The sequence below is a fragment of the Heterocephalus glaber genome, unplaced genomic scaffold, assembly GCF_053883595.1.
Source record: "Heterocephalus glaber isolate CG9 unplaced genomic scaffold, H.glaber_assembly_v1.0 deba00001553, whole genome shotgun sequence".
Lineage (NCBI taxonomy): Eukaryota > Metazoa > Chordata > Mammalia > Rodentia > Bathyergidae > Heterocephalus > Heterocephalus glaber.
Window position 1 is genome coordinate 4,636,437 of NW_028258344.1, and position 18,859 is coordinate 4,655,295.

The 18,859-nt window shown below is 35.8% G+C and overlaps 1 protein-coding gene across 5 annotated transcripts in view; it reads right to left on the reverse strand.

Moving 5' to 3' along the window:
- LOC147824123 (uncharacterized) overlaps positions 1 to 18,859 on the reverse strand; it is a 152,383-nt gene that overhangs the window by 20,481 nt on the left and 113,043 nt on the right. For 4 of the 5 annotated variants that reach the window (XM_087190356.1, XM_087190355.1, XM_087190358.1 and 1 more), the window contains one exon: positions 13,530 to 13,569. In XM_087190356.1, the coding sequence (XP_087046482.1) occupies positions 13,530 to 13,569 (40 nt within the window). Of the gene's footprint in view, positions 1 to 5,921; positions 6,268 to 13,529; positions 13,570 to 18,859 lie in introns of those variants that run through there. The other variant, XR_015442695.1, reaches the window with a different exon arrangement.

An 18,859-nucleotide genomic window follows, 5' to 3' on the forward strand; every position in this document is an offset into this window, starting at 1 on the left:
TAGATTAAAAAAACAGAGGATCTGAGGAACATGATGGAATCCCAACATAGGAAACAAATGGAATCCACAAAACAGATACAAACAAATTTCCAAGAGATTAAAAACTCCATCGAGAATCTGCACAGTAGAAGGAACCAATGTGAGAATAGAATTTCACATATAGAAGATAAGATTGTAATTAGTGACCAGGAAAAGAAAAATTGCTTTAAAATTGTAAGGGAACATGAGAAATCAATCCAGCAGCTGCTAGAAGAAGCAAAGAAGAATAACATAAGACTGATTGGAGTCAATGAAGAAAGAGGAAAGAGTGCAGATGACATAAAAAAACTGTTCACAGAAGTGATGGCAGAAAACTTCCCAAGGAGGGGAAAAGAACTTGACATACAGATAAGTGAGGCATATAGGACTCCAGCTAGCCTTAATCAAAAAAAATCTGCACATAGGCATATAATAGTTAGGATTCCAGAAATCCAACAGAAGAATAAAATTCTACAAGCAGTGAGAGAAAAAAAACAAATCACATTTCTCAATGCAAACTCAAGGCAAGAAGAGCTTGGAGTGATGTATTTCAAGCCCTAAAGGAAAACAGCCTCCAACCCAGATTTATGTACCCTGAAAAACTATCTTTCAAAATTGATGGAGAAATAAGGTACTTTCATGATGAAGAGCATCTCAGGAACTTCATGAATACCAAACTGGCACTCCAAAAAATGTTAGACAATACCCTAGGAAAAGACAATGAGGATCACAACCCCAGGAAACCCAGCAGAATGAATCCATTGGGCATGACAAATTAAACACAAAGGGGGAGAATGCAACAAAAAGAAAAAGTCATGACAAGGCTTTTAAAACTTTTGACTTCATCTCCCTAATGAGTGCATAATTCAACCTTATTATTTTACTGATTAGTATTTTTCTGATTCTAGAATTGCACACCATTCCTTGTGCTATACTGGCTATTTATCATCTTCTTACATCTACATTTTAATTGGGTTGTCTAATAATGAGCTCTAAGAATTCTTTATATATTCTGCTCATAGGTTATATGCATTGTAAATATGGTCTGTTTAAGGACTACTTTTCATTTTAACAATGTCATTTAAAGTTCTAAATTTTGATGGAATCTCATTTATCATTTTTTCTTTTATACATAGTGGTTTTTGTATCCTAGGTAGTTCTTGCCTACCCTGAATTCATAAATATTTTCCCTTATAATTTCTTCTTAAAATTTTATACTTTTAGGCTTTCTTATTTAGGTTCATAGATCCCTTCAAGTTACTTTCATGTATGGAAAAAAAGGGTTGAGGTTAATTTTTTATATATGGATACCAGGTGTTCTAGTGCCATTTGCTGAAGACACTATCTCTTCCTCAGCTCTTGAATCAAGTTTATATTCTATAAAATGCTAATGTTAAATAATCTTTCAAAACTCAGTGGACCATGTATATGTGCTTCTATTTCTAGATTCTCCATTTTATTCCAATGATCTATATGTCTTTCCTACACCAACACTGCCTTGATGACTGTAGCTTTAGAAGAAGTCTTAAAATTGGGTGCTAAACATCTTCCAACACTGTTTTTGTTTTTGTTTTTGGCTTTTCTGGGTCCTTTGTACTCCTATATAACTTTAAAATTTCAATATCCAGTTCTTCATTTATAACAAGTATACACAGACCTGAATTTTTATATATACCTTGTGTTTTCTAATCCTGCTAAATTCAAGTACAAGTTCTAGGGGCTCCTAGAGATTTCTTAGTATTTTCTCTGTAGATTGTCATTTCATCTACATAGAAAGATTTTGCTTCTGCCATGCCAATCCTGTCCTAGTTGTGTCATTTTATTGCCAGGCTATTTTGGTTTAGACCTATGTTTCAAAGTCTGCTGGACAGATGAAGAGTAGGCATATATGCCCTTGTTCCCCACTTTAGGGAGAAAGCATTGTATCATCTCCATTCATAGAAGGAGTTCTTGTTGGAAGTATGGAGTACATGTCTTTGATCTGTTGAGAAGCTTCTGTTCTACTTCTAGCCTCCTGATAGCTTTTACCATGAACAGCTGTAGAATTTAGTCCAATACTCTTTCTCCAACTAGTGACAGGATCATATGGCTTTCTCCTTTCCTCTGTTAAAATGATGACTTTTGGGGGTGGATCTTCCAATGCTGAACCAACACTCCCATCCCTATAATAAAACCACTTTCTACATACTGCCAGATCTGACTTCTAAGAGTTTGTTTTGTTAAACAAATTTCTATCTATGTTCATACTTTTTTCTTCTATTATCTTTATCCAGTTTTAGGATTAGCAAAATGTTGATTTCCTAAAATGAGGGGAGAAGTGTTCCTTCTTTTTTCTGCTTTAATTGTTTGATATAATTTATCAGTTAAAATGTTTATGAGCCTGCTGTTGTCATATAGGTAGGTTTTCAAGCTAGGAATATACTTTAATAGGTGCTATTCAAATTTTATATTTCCTCCAGAGTTAGTTTCACTAATTTGTCTTCTAAGTTACTTCTTAGAAGTTGTCAAATTTATTTCAAAAAAGATTTTGTAATATGTTTTCTATATCCTCTTAAATTCTATAAAATCTGTGGTAATGTCTCCTAGATCTTAATATTGTAATTTTAAAAATGTATAACTGATATTGTGTAACAGGAAGAAAAAGTCTAAAAGAGCAGGGGAATTGGGAGGGGTAGGGGAAGGGAAAAAAGGGAAAGGAAAAAATATGAGAAGAGGAAAAAAATGGAAACAAGGTCTTTGTAAATAGGGAAGGGTGGTGGGGGTGAAGGGAGGGCAAGGGAAGGGGAAAAAAATAAGAACCAAGAGTCTCATGTAATGGTACAAGATCCCAATGATGAATGTAACTTTTTTGTATACCTAAAATGTACCAATAAAGTTAATGGGGGGGGAGAAGATACTTAGGAAATAACTGGATCAAATGTAATTTGCATTTTTAGTTTTTGAGGAATCTCCATATTGATTTCCATAGTGGTTGTACTAGTTTGCATTCCTACCAATAGTATAGAGGAGCTCCTTTTTCCCACAGCCTTACCAACATTTGCTATTATTTGATTTCTTCATAATAGCAATTTTTGCTGGATTAAGATGGAATCTCAGTATTGTTTTAACTTGAATTTTTCTAAAGGCTAGAGATGTTGAACATTTTTTTTCATGTGTTTATTGGTTATGTGTACTTCCTCTGAGAAATGTCTATGCATTTCATTTGCCTATTTTTTGATTAGGTCTTTTATATAGAGAAGTCTAATGTTTTTAGTTCTTTATACATTTTAGATATTAGTCCTTTGTCTGGATATGGCTAGCAAAAATTTTTCCCATTCTTTAGGCTGAATATATAGGTTTTACCTTCACTCCGTTAGTTGTTTCCTTTGCTGTGCAAAAGCTCTTCAAGTTGATATGATCCCATTTGTTGATTCTTGATATTATTTCTTGAGCAATTTGGATTCTGTTCATAAAATACTTGCCTACACTTATGTCTTCAAGAGTTTTGTCTATTTTATCTTTCATCAGACTAAGTGTGTCTGTTTTAATATTTAGATCTTTGATCCATTTTGATTTTAGCTTAGTTCATTGTGAGAGAAAAGAGTCTAGATTCAGTCTTCAACATGTGGATGGCCAGTTTTCCCAGCACCATTTGTGACAGAGGCTATCTTTCCTCCAGCATGTTTTTTGCCCCTTTGTCAAAGATCAGACGGCTTGATGTGTCCATGGTTGTTTCTGTGACCTCTATTCTCTTCAATTGGTCCACTTGTCTGCTTTTGTATCAGCACTGTGATGTTCTTATCACTGTAGCTTTGTAATATGACTTGAAATCTGGGCCTGTGTTGCCTCCTGCTTTGTTCTTGCTGCCCAGGATTGCTTTTGCTATTTAGGTCTCTTCTGGTTCCACAAAAATTTTACTATTATTTTCTGTGGTTCTTTGAGGAATGCTGTTGGTATTTTGATTAGGATAGCATTAAATCTCTCATCAGATGTGTTGGCTCACTCGTATAATTCCAGCACTCAGGAGGCTAAGGCAGAAGGATTGATGTGAGTTCAAAACTAGTCTGGGCTGCACAGTGAGTTCAAGAATGGGCTGAAATACATGATCCTGAAAAATAAGGATTACATTAAATCTACATATCAATTTTGAAAATATGGCCATTTTGACAGTATTATTTCTGCTTATCTAGGAACAAGGGCTACCCTTCCGTTTTCTGATGTAGTCTTCAATCTCCTTTTTCAGAGTATTGTAGTTTTTATTGTAGAGGTCTTTCACCTCCTTGGTTAGATTCATACCTAAGAACCTTAATGCTATTGTGAATGACATTGTTTTCCTAATTTCTTTCTCAGTGGATTCATTATTAGTATTCAGGAATACTACTGATTTTTGTGTATTGATTTGGTGTCTTGCTGAATTTCTTTATTAATTCTAGAAATCTTGGTGGAATTTTTTGAATATTCTCTGTAGAGGACCATGTCATTTACAAATAACAATAATTTGACTTTTTCCTTGTCTATATGTATCCCTTTTATTTATATCTCATGCCTGATTGCTCTGGCTAATGTTTTGAGTACTAAGTTGAACAGGAGTGGTAACAGAGGACATCTTTGTCTTATTTCTCACTATAAGGAAAGCTTTCAGCTTTTCTTCATTTAATATGATGTTGGCAGTTGGTTTGTAATAAATGGTTTTTAACAAAATGAGGTATTTTCTTCAGAATTTTATCATGAATTGATTTTGAATTTTGTCGAGAGCTTTTTCTGCATTGAGATGATCCCATGATTTTTGTCCTTGCTCTTATTTATGTGGTATATTACATTTCTTGATATGCATATGTTGAACTCTCCTTACATCCTTGAAATGAAGCCTACTTGATCATGATATATAATTTTTTTGATAATTTGTTGCATTGCCTTTGCCAGTATTTTGTTGAGGATTTTAGTGTCTATGGTCATTAAAGAGATTGGCCTGTAGTTCTCTTTTTTTAGTTGGGACCCTGTCTGGCTTTGAAATCAGGGTAATGATTTCAGGAATGACTTTGGGAGTACTCCTTCCCTTTCAATTTCATTAAAGAGTTTGAGGAGTATTGGCATTATATCCTCCCTGACGTTCTTGGAGTACATTTCTCTATGTTTTTCCCTGCCTAACTATTATACTGCTAGTATACTTACTGACATTCAGTAAACTCATTTAAAAAACAAAGGATGTTTGGATCCTAACCAGTTTTATACTGTATCTGAGTGTAAGTCTTTCAAAAGTCTCAAAATATGTACATACTTTTGATATACTAATTTTATTTAGTAATTTTTCTAAAGAAAATAATCAAATATCTCTCCAGTAGTTTTACTATAAGGATTCCTACTATAGAGTCATTGTATATTTCAAAAGCAAGTAAACTATATGAAATTATTAAATAATTTGTGATGAGCCTATACCCTAGAATATTTTACTGTCATTTAAAAAGTATTAACTATATCTAACAAATTAGGAAAATCTTCATATAGTAAAATAATAAGTAAAAAGGCTTAGAATGCAACATCATGTACTCTTATCAACCATAGGATAGAAAAAACTAAAAGAGCACACTTACATGCTCAGAGAAATTACATATCAGTAATAGAACTAAAAAAAATGTTTCTTAGGCCTGTTTTTCTATATTTATCAAATAGTCTGCAGTACATTTGTGTTGATTTTATATTCAGAAAACAGTAATTTCTAAAACATGAAGTAAATTATGAGTGCAGATATCATTGGTTGTAGTCTCAGACCTGTGGGAAAACAAAGGCTTATGAATTAAGGTATGTGTATACACTACCTTTGTGTTAGCAGAAATGTATGCTGCTAATAACATGGTTGTATTGTTAACTATTTGTAAATGCTCCAATTTCTTTAAGTGATTGAAAAGAGATACATTTTTCCAGGAACTTGTAGGTGAATGTTTAATGTAAATACTTATGAGTGGCTGAAGCAAAGAGCCAAGGAATAAGTTGTTGAATAAAGAATAAAATGTAGGCAACAGGAATTTTCATGAGGACACTATGCTTAGAATTCTTGGAAATAAGAACAAGATTTACAATTCCTTTGACCCTACACAAAGATCAATGCTTCTTCTGCTCCCGCCAGAGCAATCCCTCTGTCTTCCAGAGATGAAGGCACTCCTGTACTGTACTCTTGGCCAGGTGAATGGGTGCTGGGCAGCCAAGAAGTCCAAATGTCCAGCTTTAGTCTGTCCACAAGAGCCAGCTCCAATTCCTAGACTCCAGTGGCATCTGGAAGCAATATTCCAAACTTTCAGTGGAAGAAATGCTTGTCAGAATTTAAATGACAGACATAGAAAACATAAATAACAGAAGACTATGCTACAGAAAGGAGCAAAAGGACAAGTTGATATTTGGAAGCACAGAGCACTGAGGTCATTAGACTGAGAGCAGTAGATCACATTTAGATACAGAAAGCCTTAGGCACATCACCTAAGTCCTCAGCTTCTTATCTACAAAATAGAGATAACCACTGATTCTCATTATTCATGATAGTCTTATTCTACAGTAGCTGGAAAATCTGAATTGTAAAGACTGAACACCTGCTCTTAGGGGAAATACAAGGTTAGGTTCCTGCAAGCTTTTGATCTCAAACCTTGGTTAACAAATCAACACATAACCTTGTTTTATGTATGTTGGTTTTAAAGACACCATATTTCATGTACATTGTTGATTTATCTATATTGACCTCACAGCCACCAGCACTGTTACTCCTGCATGCACAAAGCTTAACTGACACATATAAGGCACATTACAGCCTACTGCTTTTGGGAACACTAGACAGCACTTTAGCACCTAGGGCCCTTTTAAATGACAAAATCACCAACATAAAGCACAAAAATATGAGAACATGACACTAAATAGATTACAGAAAGAACACACAAACTTCAGGTAACTGAAATTTTTGACTGCTCTGCAATGTCTGCAAAAATTGATTTGAGTATTGATTTGAGGGTTACAAATAAATTTTAGTACATAGGTAAATACAGAATACAGGTAAGCTGTGAATAATGTAGGACTTACTGTAATAACAATACCTACCTCAACAAGTTATTAAGAAGAGAAAATAATTTGTGTCAAGCATTTACAAAGCATTTGGTATATTTGTACCAAATATGTGCTGAATAAGTATCTGTTTCTGCAAGATATTTGAAGTCCTATTAAGGTGTCTAGTACATGACTGTGTATATTCCCATGGACAGTAAGTAGAATCTTGTAGAAAGAGGACTGACAAAAAACTCTAACAATAATATTACACTGTAAACATGTACAATTTTTATCACAACATGTTTCACTTTAACTTTGAAAAACACATAAAATAAAGGGACCTATTTGTTTTCCATAGCTAGTTAGTTGAGTTAAAATTTAAAACCTCTAGGAGACCTGGAAGTAGAGGGGGAAGGAGGAACAAATTAGTTGTTTTGTAATAAAAACCACCCTCCTGCTTCAATCCAAGAGACAATTAACCCTATGCGGAAGTCAATAGTGCTATTTCCTCAATAAAATATTAATAAGATTCAGTAAAAGGTGTGTTGGTGTAATTTTGTAACTTAAAGAACCACTTTGGTTGGCATTTATTTTTACCTTGTTATAATAGTAAACACAAGGGATCATCTTTATTTGGGCTAGAATTTCCTTGCTAGAAAGTAAATATTTGATGATTATGTAAGGAGTTATAAACAGTTTCCAGAGAGATTTTTCTAGGAAGAAGTTTACCTCCCAATACCAAATGGATTGAGATGATTTAAACGCTAAACCTCCTTCCAAGTGCTCAGAGTGCTCATTTTCTTCTACTTCATCCTTCACTATTCTGCACAATGTTTAAAAACTTTTTTCTTCAGGGTTTGGAGTTCAGAACTTTGCTGAACTTTATTTACTTATTTATTTTAGCTAAAAATACTTAAAATACTCATAAATAAATTATAAATAAAATACTTATAATGTTCTCTGTGTAATATCTATCAGATATTCGTTAATTGTCCCAACTCTCAAATTCACTCTGCATTTCTGGTTTCCATTATGGGAAACTTCCTACAGTTGCCCAGGCTTACAACATTGGGTTACCCTTCTTCTCCTTGTCCTTCACTGCTATATGCAAACTCATCCAGTTTCTTCATCCTAATGAGCCTATCTTTTCAGAGTTCATTATATCCATTGCACTTATCTTTTTTATTAATTTTATTGATACATTTAAGGTGTACATTACAATGACATTCATCATTGGAAATTTGCACCTTTACATAATCCATCTTGGTTCTTATTTTTTCCCCATTCCCCTGCCATCCCTTCAACCCCTCCATTCCTCCCTATCTACGAAGACTTTGTTTCCATTTTTTCTTTTTCTCACATTAGTTCCATTTCCTTCTTTCTTTACTCCTACCCCTACCACTTCCCCTTCCCCATTGCCCCTTTTCTTCCTATTTCACATTGTCTATTATACCTTTTAGTTATTATTTACACTTTCGGTTTTTCATGCTAGAGAAATTATTCAGTATTTACACATGTGTCCTATTTATTTCACTTAAGAGTATGGCCTCAATGTGCATCCATCCACTGCTGGTGGGAGTGCAGACTGGTGCAACCACTGTGGAAATCAGTATGGAGAGACCTCAGGAAACTAGGATTGGAATTCCCATTTGACCCAGCTATTCTATTGCACCTATCTTAATTGAGCTCTTCAGTTCTTATAGCTTAAGTCAAGGCAGTAGCTTTGCAACCTTCTGCTCACCATGTCCTCTTGCAAACCATCAAACCTATGGCTACTGAAATCATTTTTATAAGACAAAACTTTTTTTTTCACATTTCCACTTAGAATTCTTCAATGGCTTTCCAATGCCCAGAGAATAAAGGGTTAATTCTCCTGTGTTCTGCAGTGAGACCCTTCAGAAGGCTGATACCAATTCTCCTTTAGAACTACATCTCTCAATTGCCTTTCATGAAGCCTGGGCTAGGCCAAAACAATCTCTTGTAGCATTCTGTTTTTGCATCCCCAAATCCTGACTTGGTCCCTCTCCTGCTACATTCCTTCTTCCTACATTCACCTTTGCCCTAACTCTTGGGTGCTCCACTGCTAGCATTCATTCCAGACCCTACTCCAATATCACTTCCTCTCCCTCCTTCCCTAACTATGGCTCCCCCTGTCCACCTTCTTCCTAAGATCATCAGGCACACTTCCAGCCATACTCATAATCTCACTTTGTCATGATACAGGGACTTTAGCAGGATAATCTTTACCAGGATGAGTGGAGATTTTTTGTTTGCATCATGGATGGGAAATGGGAACTGAAACATTAAAAAGAAATGATATCTGAGGTAGAGAGATACCAAATGCATCCCAGGAGTTATGGGGAGGAAAAGCAAGAGGGCCTTTTCCTAGGTAATCAGCTTCCTCCCCTTTTTTCTTCAGGCAACCTCTTTCTGTAAGAAATTGTCAGGACAATGTCCCCACTATTTTTTAAAGTGTCTTTTTTCTACCCATAGGAAAGTAATAAAATTAGGGAAAATGAAAGATGATATTTTGGATCCAAAAACATCATAGTTAGTAAACTACAACATTTCTGATGGAAGCGTTCATGGATGAGTTCACAAAGACCATCTCTATTCCAGGAGAACCATCAGAGGGCTGGAAGATAGAGACCAGAAATGCCTCAAGCCAAGGTGCTCCTGTACATATGGAAGAACCACAACAATATGGCTCCCTGAGGGGCAACACAGTCTATAGCAAAGGGCAAAAAGGGGAAAGGATTTAAATAGCAACCTGATGCAAGGTGCTTTTCCATTTTTGGTTAATGGCTTCAGGAAAGACTCATGTTCAGAAATAGAGCAAATTATTAAAGGGAAATTTTTAATGTGCTAATTACTAGGTTACAGAAATTAATTTTTCACTTTGTTCTAAGATATTTCTTAGATTTAGATAGAAATAAAATAGAGATATATAGATAACCACAATAGTAATTATCCTTAGTTTTACATAGTAGCATGGCTGTGTATGTACTTTTGCCTACCTGTAGTTTATTTTCCATAACAACAGTACCAGCTTTTAGAATGGTGGCTCTCAACCTTGGTTGCACAGTCTAAGCACATTGAAAGTTTTCTTTAAAATGGTGAGGACTCACCCCCAGGGATTCTGGTTAATCTGTAGCAGGACCTCTAGCACAACATTTTAAAAGTTCCTCTGAGGAGCAGGCTAGATTGAGGAGCTTGTCCTAAGGTTCCTTTCCAGGGATTTAGCTCAGTGGTTCTACTGCCTACCTTGCAAGCACAAGGACCCGAGTTTGATCCCCAGTACCAAAAAAAAAAAAAAAACCTATGGTGCCTTTCCTCCTCATCCTACCTTCTTTATCTTAAGAAAAAAGATTGTTCAAGTTCTAGAGATGGAGAAAAAAGAATTTAAATGAATCAACAAAGAGCAAATCTATTCGTTACTCCTGTCCCTCTGGCTAAAAGGCTGGGTGTTTGTCCTGTTGAAGTCCAGGTTACAAAACTTGTTTGCATTCAGTGGTGCCAGTCATACAGGGCAAGCCTCCATCTGCCTGGGTTCTAGGGCAAAGTGAGAAGGATTAGGGAGGTAGTGCCCCCCAAAGGAGTCTAGTACAGCTTCCCACTGGCTGCATTAGTACTTGGAGCTATGGACCCAGCTAAAGAAAAGGCATCTCTTTACAACTTGATATGCCCTGTATTCCCTGGAGTTAAACCTCTCAGGAACCAGCAATTTCCCTCTGCTGTTTTAAAATTAAAGGTCCAAATACTTTAATAAAATCTTAAGAGTTATCTGAGATTCTTGTTCACCCCAAATTTTTAGTCACCAGATATTGCTTAAAATAAGTGGACCATAAACATAAAGTTGGAAATTGTCCTATACAAAATGTGCAGTGAATGTTTCTGACCTGTATGTAGAAGGCTTATATGATTTGTTTCTATCACTTACACTCACCAAACTATACATTTTCCTCTACATAATATTTTAGAAATCTTCTAGATCTTTTCTAATGTATAACAATAGAAATGAGAGTGATATTATCATTTATTAAGCATTAGTATGCATTAGAGGCTGTCAAATTGTTTCTATATATAATTTCATTTACTCTTAAAACAGCTTTGTGAAGTAGGTGTTATTATCTTCATTTTGAAGATAAAAATGCAAGAAGCTAAGTAAATTGCCTAAAGTTAAAAGACTTAAGTTAAAAGTATAGCCAGATTTATATACCTATAATAAACAAATGTCAATATTACTTATAATTGTAGTTACTGAAACATCTATATTAGATTAAATTAATAATGTCACTTCTTATACTGGAATCATGACCTACAGAAAAAAATAAAAGGTAATACCAAGATTTCCTAAGAAATAAAAGTCCATAGAACACTAGCAAAAGTCATTTTGTCTTTTTTGGTAAAGAAAACTGAGACTCAAAAAAAAAAAAAAACCTTTTTCCAATGTCACACAAATAATGTACGTCAGGTAATATATAAATGTTAAGTTTCCCAGCAACCTTATGAGATGAATATTAATAGTCCCATTTTAGAGATTCCAGAAAAATGAACGAATTAGTCCCAGGTCACAGAGCTGTTAAATGGGAGAGTTTGAATTTAAATTTATGATTATCTGACTAAAATATGAAATATTAATTGCTATTTTATCGTGGCTTCTAAATAGTCACTGAGAGAACAGGTACTAGAATTGGGAGAAATAACTTTACTATATAATCAGTTTTGTATATATGAAAGCTGGAGCATTTAGAAAACAGCATTTCTTATCCCTGCACCAGATCATATACAGTGGCTCAGTGGCCTTGTGAGGTCACACTGAGGGACACCAAAGGCAACTCACTGTACAAGATGACCCTGAGATAAGTGGATTAGAAAAATGGGGTGGAACTCATTGCTCAATCAATTTAATCATTGGCTTCCTGAGGCTAAGCTAAAAGTTTAAAGTTTCACCTCACTCCTTGAAGGAGTGCAGCCCTTCACCCTCCCCCTGCATCTAGGCGTAAAGAAGTCAGGAAGGAAAAGATATCACTCTTGCTACTGTGGTTGATATTTGATATTGTTATTTTTTTTTGGTGTTTTTCTTAATATTTTTAAAACATTGATATGATGAGAAAAGTGCTGATTACAGACAGCATACAAAATATGTTCTTCATCAGTTGCTGTTTTTAAAATGTAGCTCCCGTCTTAAATGAGGTACTGATAAAATTCTTAGGAGATTAAGATGGATGCACTTGAAAAGCAAAGTAAGCAAGTTTATGGTCAATCCCTAAATGTCTGAATTCCAACAATGAACAATTTGGATGTGAATTCAAAAGAACTTTGCAGTGTTGAGAGAATCACTCTGCGATCATGCAGGGAAGCCCCAACAACCTGGTTCCAAAAGAATTTACCTCTTTTTGGCACAAGGTTAAATAAGAGATGGATTAAATTCTAAGACTTAGTGCACTGAAAAAAGCATGGACTTTAGCCAGGTATGGTGGCATACACTTATAATTCCAGAAATTGAGAGGCTGAAGCAGGAGGATCACTGTGAGTTCAAGTCCATCCTGGCTTACATAAGTTACTTCATCCTGAACTGTATAAGGGAGACCCTGCCTCAAAAAAAAATTGGACTTTATAATTTTTCCCTTTTCCTTCTAAAATTGACTGTCTTTTATGTGCAATGACTTTTTTAATGCTAGAATTTTTTAAAACCATTATGGTATATATAAATAAAGTATATAGTAAAAATGAAGACTTTAAGTAGATATGTTTGCCACACTCAGTGGCTGATTTTTTGTATCTATTTATCCTCAGTCATTGCTCTGAATTTAAACATTACATCCCACTTTGCTATATTGCAAAATCTCCAGGAGCAAGGGTAGAAAAATAGGAAAACTTGCTACTGATTCAGAGTTCTCTTTGAAAAATGATATTAAGACTGAATCATTTCATAAGTAGAAATGAAATATAATAATTTTCATTACCTGTACAATGTGATATACCTCTGAAAATAAAAGTATAACTAACTCAAATATTGAGTTAACTGAAAAATATTATAGGCAGCCTGTTTCAATTCTCCATTTCCCAATCTCACAGGTAAAATCAATAGATCTTTAATGTAGTAGTCATCTCCTATCTGTGTTCTCACTTCCTGAAATTTCAGTAACCCACTGTCAACCTGCATGGTCATATCTTGATGATTCTTCTTTTGAAATATCATCAGAAGGTCAGTGAGAGGCTGACACTATGCCTGAAATCTGTTCATTCATCATTCACTTCACTTCCTTCCATCATGTAGCCATTGCATCATCTCCATAGCAAAACAAGAAAAGGAAAAAAGTATGGTACAAGATGTTGAGAGAGAGACAGAGAGGCCATATATTGTTCTCCACAGTAAATTATTATCATTATTCTATTATTAATTATCATTTATCTCTTACTCACTTAATTTATAAATTAATCTTTATCATAGTTATCTATGTATAGGGAAAACTATAGTATATATAGTGCTTGATACTTACCACAATTTCAGGCCTTCCCAGGGGAACTGGAATGTAATCCCTGCAGATAAGGAGAAATTATTGTATTATGTACAGAAAAGAAAAAAATGAGCTATTGATGTGGGTAACTGGGCAACAAGACAAAAAAGAAGAAATTTCCCCTCCCCTAATCTCCTAATACTGATCATCAAATAAAAGAATGTCATGGCCTCAGACTTGCTCTTCAGCATACATATGGCTAAAAATATATGGGATGTGTTGATTGTTCTCTGTTCTTTAGTTGGCAGTAAGGGTGCTGTTGTTTGCCCAGTTTCTTCTTTGGGAGAGTTTTAGCATCTAACTGAATCTCAGAACCATGACAAGTTAAATGCTTGAGAAAGAAGCTCTACCTCCAGGTCTCCACTGTAAGTCTTCTCACAGTACTTCCTCCCACTCCAGCTCTCCCACAGATTCCAGCCCACCATCCTTTTCAGCAGGGTGATTCTACTTTCTACAGTTCTTTCTCCCTCAGGCAGAAACACTCCCTGTATACTTAGGTAAAAGTGCAAATCCAAATATGTATCTAACCAATGTAAAATTATATCTAATCCATTGTACATTGTAAACAAAAACACACTTGCTTAATAAGTTTCTCTTGTTCCTTTGTAAAGAAAAAATTGAACAATGTTGTATACTGAGACAGCTCCATACCCAGTGTGACATTTGTTACATTTTTTTCTTCCAGTTTCTAAGCTTGAAAATTTTTATTAATATTATCATGGTAATTATTCATAGAATTTTTACATATATTTGTAACATTTGCCAGGTATGTAACAATCTTGTTATGTTTTAGAAGTGATCTCCCAAAAACTTCATGTGTTTGGAAGGTGATAGAATTATGAGAGTGCTGTACTCATTGGTGGATAAGCCCACTGATAATTTCATAGCTGATTTGCTGTAAGAAGGGAAAGCCTAGTTAGAGGCAGGTCACTGGGGGAGTAGAAGCATCTCTCTCTGTCCTTGTCTCCTTCCTTCTCTCTCTGACGTCTGCTGCTGTGACAGGAGCATCTTTCCTCTACCACACCATTTGTGCCTTGGAACCTACCAACCATGACTTGACACTTTTTTTTCTTTTTTTCTTTATTTTTTTTAAGTTAATTTGACCCAAAACTTTTAAAACTGTGAACAAAACTAAATCTCTCCTCCTTCAAGTTGTGGGTGTCAGGTACTGTGTCACCTTGAGGAAAAAATGACCATAACAGATCTCTTTTAGTTGTATTATTAATCAATTTATAATATAAGACATAACTTCAACATCTTCAAAGTATTTTGCACTTAGAACACTGTATAAGGTGTGCACTAGATTCTGTATATCTCATGACCAGGTATTGATGGCCACTTTATTTATTTATTAAGTGATTTATTTTTACAGTCCTAGGAATTGAACCCAGGGCCTTGTACTTGCTAGGCAAGCACTCTGCCAATGAGCTATGTCCTCTGCTTCCACTATATTTACTTCTTGTTATTACTATACTAATATACACAATGAGATATTAAAAGCAAAATGATTTCTATTATCCCCAAACAGAAAGGAAAATGTGAAGGTTTTAAGTACTGTAATGAAAAGCTGTACTCACATGAGAACTATTCCTTTAATTTACCTCTGAGATTTGTGGCAAAGGTAAATATAACACACTAAATTGAAACTACTATAATCACAATAGTTGGCAATTGAAAGTAAGAGAAAGTTGAAGTGGGGGATGAATTTCAAAACAAAATGTGTTAAGGGAATGTGGGAAAGGGTGAGGAATACATAAGGGATGTCATTTGTCACTAATGTTGTCAGGGGCAGGGGGATCAAGAATCTGATAATTTCCAAATCACACTGGGATGTTAGAGATTTCTCAAGTTTATTGAGTATGAATATGCCTTTTTGTATTCTTGATTTCCTAAGTGAAATTGAATCCACATTCTTCTCACTGTTGTTTCCTGAGAAAATCATTGCTATCTTTTCCATGTGCAAACTTGATGTGTTAAAACAACACATGTAGAAAGAAGAGCAAGAAATCAAGACCAGCACTGTTCTTGGTTCACCCTTCATTTCCTCCCTCTTCTCATCTCTCCCCTGACTCATTTACTTCTCTTTTTCTTTCAGCTGCCATATTCTAGGCAGTCATAGGGAAACAATGTATTTTATGTTTCAATTTGTTTCCATGTACTAATCCTATTTCAGAAAATTGAGCAACTCAGTGAAAGGAAATAAACTACAATCTGAACAAAAAAAAAATACCCAAAACAAGTAAAATAAGTGATTAAAATCATAGAGTTGGTTTTAATAATTTTCTTTTGTTATTCTTTAGAAAATTAATACACCTTTATGTGTCATATTTGCCCTTTTATAAAACAATTTTTTGAGGTTCTATTTTTAAAAGTCATAATAAACAGAATCATGTGCCCAGTATTTTCTATTTACAATGCTTATAGTTTGAATCTCAAAAACATCCAGTGAGACAGGTGGTAGTCTCCTGTTAAAGAGATGTACAGATTGAGGTTATGGAGATCATGATTCTTCCAGGGCCACGTGATTGGGTAGAAGTACTTAGAGGTAAAACCCACTTTTTTGGATTATACATGCCAGCTTCTTTTTAGTACACTACACTACTTCCAAGGGGTGGTTATTAATCACCTAGTCTTCTCATGTTATTGAGGAATCAGTATCTATTTTTTAACCTCTGAGGATATGGAAGAAGAGAAGAGGTGGGTGATGAAGCTCAGGGTTCCATTAAAAAAATAATGGTGGTGGCCCTACTGAGGTCCCAAGATGCACAGAAGACACCGAATCACCCTGCTTCAGACTGGCAGGTTTGCCAATGCCCTACTGAGGTCCTGAGTCATGTGGAAGATGTCAAATCACCCCGCTGCAGACAGGCAGGTCTGCGAACGCCCTACCGAGGACCTGAGTCACAGGGAACACGCCAAATCAGCCCGCTGCAGACAGGCAGGTGTGTGCACGCCCTACCGAGGTCCGGAGTCACGTGAAAGATGCCAAATCACCCCGCTGCAGGCAGGCAGCCACCTGATTCCACACTACAAAGACGCAGAGGACACCAGACCACCAGACCACGGTACTGAGTCCTGCTGCTCCCGGCCCAGAGGTAGGGGCTTCTGAGCTGCCATCCCACTGCTCCTGGTCCAGAGGAAGGAGCTTCCAGGTCACCATCCCTCCGGCTGCTCCCAGCCCACAGGAAAGGGCTTTGGGGTCACCATCCCTACCACAGCTCCTGGCCCCTGTCCCAGCTCTCCCAGCTCAGAGGAGGTAACCCGTGCAGGCACTAACAGGCCCCCGCCCCAGACAAAACAAGAAAACACGTAAATAAGTCTCAAAACCAGACTTGCAGATCACCTACAGCAACCCCAAAGGGAAAAGAGATGGAATACTCTGATACTCAACCACCTGGACCCACTCAACTGGCAACAAAAGAGGATCTGGAAAAAATGAAATCAGAAATAATTTCTCAGATAACAGGAGAAATTGTGCCCCTAGTGCAAGACATGATTAATAAATCTAGAGAGGAGCTAAGGAACATGATGGAATCCCAACATAGAAAACAAATGGAGTCCATAAAACAGATGCAAATTGATTTCCAGGACAGGAAAAACTCCATTGAAAGTCTACACAGCAAAATGAGCCAATGTGAGGACAGAATTTCAGATATAGAAGATAAGATTGCAATTAATGACAAGGAAAAGAAAAACTGCTTCAAAATTATAAGGGAACATGAGAAATCAATCCAGCACCTGCTAGATGATGCAAAGAAGAATAAAATAAGACTGACTGGAGTCATTGAAGAAACAGGAGAGTGTGCAGATGACATAAAAAACCTCTTCACAGAAATAATGGCAGAAAACTTCGCAAAGGGGAAAAGAGATTGACATACAGATAAATGAGGCATATAGGACTCCAAATAGCCTTGATCAAAAACAAGCTACACATAGGCATATAATTGTTAAGATTCCAGAAACTCAACAGAAGAACAAAGTTCTACAAGCAATTAGAGAAAAGAAACAAATCACATACAAAGGAAAGCCCAGCAGAATCACAGCAGACTTCTCAACACAAACCATCAAGGCAAGAAGAGCTTGGAGTGACATATTCCAAGCCCTAAAAGAAAACAGCCTCCAACCCAGATTGATGTACCCTGCAAAACTATCTTTCAAAATGGATGGAGAAATAAGATACTTTCATGAAAAAGAACACCTTAGGAACTTCGTGAATACCAAACCAGCACTCCAAAGAATTTTACACAATATCCTAGGAACAGACATTGAGGGTCACAACCCCAGGAAGCAAAGCAGAATGAACCCATCTGGAATGACAAGAAATTAAATGTAAAGGGGGAGAACACAACAAAAAGAAAAAGTCATGGCAATGACAAGTCAATACGTTTCAGTTATAACCATCAACATTAATGGTCTCAATTCACCAATCAAAAGAAATAGACTGGCAGAATGGGTCAAGAAGCAAAATCCAACAATATGCTGCATACAAGAAACACACTTCATTCAAAAGGAAACTCATAGACTGAAAGTTAAAGGGTGGAAAACAATACTGCATGTGACAGGAACCCAAAAAAAAGCAGGAGTAGCTATCCTCTTGGCAGATCAAGTAGATTTCAAACCAACACTGATTAAGAGAGATGAAGAAGGACACTACATCCTTGTAAAGGGAAGAATCCAAGAAAGAAGACATGACAATCATAAATATCTATGCACCAAACACTAGTGCACCCAACTATATAAAACAAATACTAACGGACATGAAAAGCCATATATGCACTAATACAATTGTAGTGGGGGACCTCAACACCCCACTGTCACAAATAGATAGATCAACTAGACTAAAAATAAGTACTGAAATACTAGAACTCAATCGAACTCTTGAACAAATGAACTTAACAGATGTTTACAGAGTCTTCCACCCCACAAAATCAGAATACACATTCTTCTCAGCTGCACATGGTCATTCTCAAAAATAGAACACATACTCACACATAGAACATGTTTAAGTAAGTGCAAAGGAACTGAAGTTATCCCCTGTATATTATCAGACCATAGTGCGATGAAATTGGAGATCCATAACAAAAGAAACTCAAAAAATTTCATAAACACATGGAAATTGAACAACACAATTCTGAATAACCAATGGGTCACAGAGGAAATTAAAGAAGAAATCAGACAGTTCCTTCAATTAAATGACAATGACAATACAACATATCGAAATCTATGGGACACAATGAAAGCAGTCTTATGAGGGAAATTCAAAGCAGTGAATACACATATTAGGAAAACAGAACGAGCCCATATAAACAGCC